General features: G+C 51.9%; 1 protein-coding gene across 1 annotated transcript; it reads right to left on the bottom strand.

The window, feature by feature from the left end:
- Window positions 1-385: 385 nt before the first annotated feature.
- LOC103212623 (olfactory receptor 13A1-like) lies at window positions 386-1,333 on the bottom strand. The gene has a single exon (XM_007958601.1). It carries the CDS (start codon window positions 1,331-1,333, stop codon window positions 386-388), a length of 948 nt encoding a protein of 315 aa, XP_007956792.1.
- Window positions 1,334-2,848: the final 1,515 nt, after the last annotated feature.

The following is a 2,848-nucleotide window of genomic DNA, read 5'->3' as shown; positions in this document are numbered from 1 at the left end:
ACCAGAGCTCCCAGTGGGCAGTGAGGTAGGTGCAAATGCCTTTGGAATGGGCTTCTTTCCCTTGGATCTTGGAATGGGTGGGCAGCTAAGGAAAATGTGGAGTGGGAAAGGCCTGGGGAAGTTTTAGGAGACAGGGGGTCCAAGAGTAGCCTGACCCCCACCTCCACCTAGGGCAGTTTCCACCAGGACCTCTGTTCTGCTTCCACGCAGGGCCTCGTGTCCTGGGTCCAAGTCTGGGCTAAGGTACTGGCTTAAGGTCCAAGCAAACCACCCACCCAACAAAGCTGTACCACAACCAGTGCCCATACCAGAGTCTCCTAGGGACTGGTTTCCATGAGTTGGGTACAAGAGTTGGATGGGGGAGAGACCTGCTGGCTGTGTCAGTTCAACTCTGGCAGAAGGGAAGGAGCTTGCCCAGGGCACGCTGGAACTCCATATTCCGCATTGTATAGATGAGGGGGTTCAAGGTAGGGCTCAGTGCTGTATACAGCACCCCTGCCACTTTGCTCCTCTCGGGGCTGTAGCTAGAGGCAGGAGTGATGTAGGCATAGAACACAGCAGTGTAGTACACAGAGACCACGATGAGGTGGGAGGAGCAGGTGGTGAAGGCACGGCGCTTGCCCTCCCAAGAGTGGATACGCAGGATGCTGGCCACGATGCAGCCATAGGAGGCCAGGGTGAGCAAGAAGTTGGTGAAGCCATAGAACCCATCAGCCAAGACAGTCATGATGCTGTTCACTTGCGTGGGGCTGCAGGAGAGCAGCAGCAGTGGGGGGATCTCGCAGAAGAAGTGAATGATGACACGAGGCCCACAGAAGTTCAGCATTGTAGTCAGACCTGTGTTGACCGAGGCATTCAGAGCACAGATGCCCCAGACACTCCCAGCCAGTGCCACACACACCTGTGGGCTCATGATGGTATTATAGTGCAGTGGGCGGCAGATGGCCACGTAGCGGTCAAAGGCCATGACCAAGAGCAGGAGCAGCTCTGAGGATGTAGACCAGAGGAGGAAGAAAAGCTGGGCCATGCAGCCTGCATAGGAGATGGTGTGTTCTTGAGCAGCCAGACCTGCCAGCACCTTGGGCAGGATCGTGGAGGTGCAGATGATGTCCATGGTGGCCAGGTTGGACAGGAAGAAGTACATGGGGCTGTGGAGGGTGGTGCTGATACCCACCACAGTGACAATCAGAGTGTTGCCCGTGAGAGCCACTATGTAGAGCACCAGGAAGCAACCCAGCAGCGGCAGGTGCAGTGAGGGGTGTTCTGAGAACCCCTGAAGCACGAATTCAGTCACCAGTGTCTGGTTGAACTTTACAGTCCTGTCAGGCTCCATGACACCCAAAGCTTGGTCGTCACTCCAGAAAACCTGCAGTGAGTCACACGATATTCACTTCAGACCATGTATTCATGGGTGACCAGAAAGGGAAGGGGTGAATTTGTTTTCCCATTGAGAGCCCATTTCTCTCCTTCACCTCCACCCACCTTTACTTTTATTTTCACTTTTCACCATGAGTCCTCTAGGCTTGTGTTCAGGTGCCTGCTATTCCCTCTCTCCCACACACACAGGTAAGCCCAGTGGACCCCCATCACCCAGGAGCCTGCCAGCCGCAGTAGGGAAGGGCTGCCCCACCCACCAGCTCTTCCTGCTCCTGCAACCATTCTCTCTCTGGACTGCTCACTCTGAGGTGGCCTCTTGTGGTTATTCCTCTCAGATCCACGCCGTCAAGCTGCTTCTTCTCAGTCATTGTGGGGTGGGCACTTCTTTTCATTCCTACTTCAGTGTGTGTGGCATCTTGTCTATCCCTGTCCCCTCTGTGGCCCACCACCTCCACCCCATGGCTGAAGCTGCCCACAGTTTGATATTTTTCATATATGTCTCCACTAAGTCCCACTCCCAAAACCAGGACTTGGGAACATTCAGTCCTTCTTTGGATTTCTGCCTTTATGAGCTACAGGCCCTTCCAACTCAACACACCCAAACCTCAACTCAGCACCATCCCCCAAAGTGCTCCTGGACTTTCTTCAGTGCATGCTAACTCAGTCACCCAGTCAGACACCCAGACAGAGGCTCAATAGGGCAGGACATTGCCTCTCTGGCTCATTGCCAATTGAGAACTCCTGGCCAGAGTAGGCACTGAAAAGAAGACAATGGTTCAATGAGCACATGATAGTCTGGTACATCATGTTCCCTTTTCATACAATTGGTCACCGATAAACAGGTAAAATCTTATAGCATTGCATGTAAGTGCTCCACCTCTCACACCCTTGGCTATTTATTTACTTCAGGCTTCTTTCACCTTCTAGGTGTCTAGTTTCTCACTCCAACCCCTCTCATATGTCCTCCACTGGGGCCAGAGTGGGCTTCCTGGAGAGAAAGCCTGACCCTGGTATTTCTCTCCTTAAATCTAACCTGGAGCTCTCCAGAGGCATGAACTACATTGCTGAAGATTTCTCTTTGTTTGGCTTTCTCCCCAGGGATGCTGCTGTGCCCATGTGGTGTTGCTAAAACTCTAGTAGATATTTGAAGTTATACAGGGAGTTTAGGGGTCCCAAATTAGCTGGAAAAAGAGATGGGATATGTGGAATGTAAGGGTCTACACAGCAGAGAATCCCCAAATCTGCACAAAAGAGTGCCCTGGTCCCTCAAATGTGTGTGCTTGTAATGCATATAACTATGTATCCACGAGAAAGCCGTGTGTGTGTGTGTGTGTGTCTACATGTGCATATGTGTGTGACTGTATGGGAAATAAAGGGAAACTGCACCTAGAAAATGGAAAGAACTGCATAGAGATATCAGCTACAGGAAGAAGGAGTTTGGAGTTTCATCCCAACCAAGTCAAATACCTGA

The sequence above is a fragment of the Orycteropus afer genome, unplaced genomic scaffold (genome assembly GCF_000298275.1).
Source record: "Orycteropus afer afer isolate SDZICR_OR568_19922 unplaced genomic scaffold, OryAfe1.0 scaffold01035, whole genome shotgun sequence".
In the NCBI taxonomy this organism is placed as follows: domain Eukaryota; kingdom Metazoa; phylum Chordata; class Mammalia; order Tubulidentata; family Orycteropodidae; genus Orycteropus; species Orycteropus afer.
This window is presented reverse-complemented; position numbering and strand designations above follow the sequence as displayed.

Excerpts from the sequence above, each read along its gene's own strand:
- LOC103212623 (XM_007958601.1), bottom strand. The coding sequence starts at position 1,333 with ATGGAGCCTGACAGGACTGTAAAGTTCAACCAGACACTGGTGACTGAA.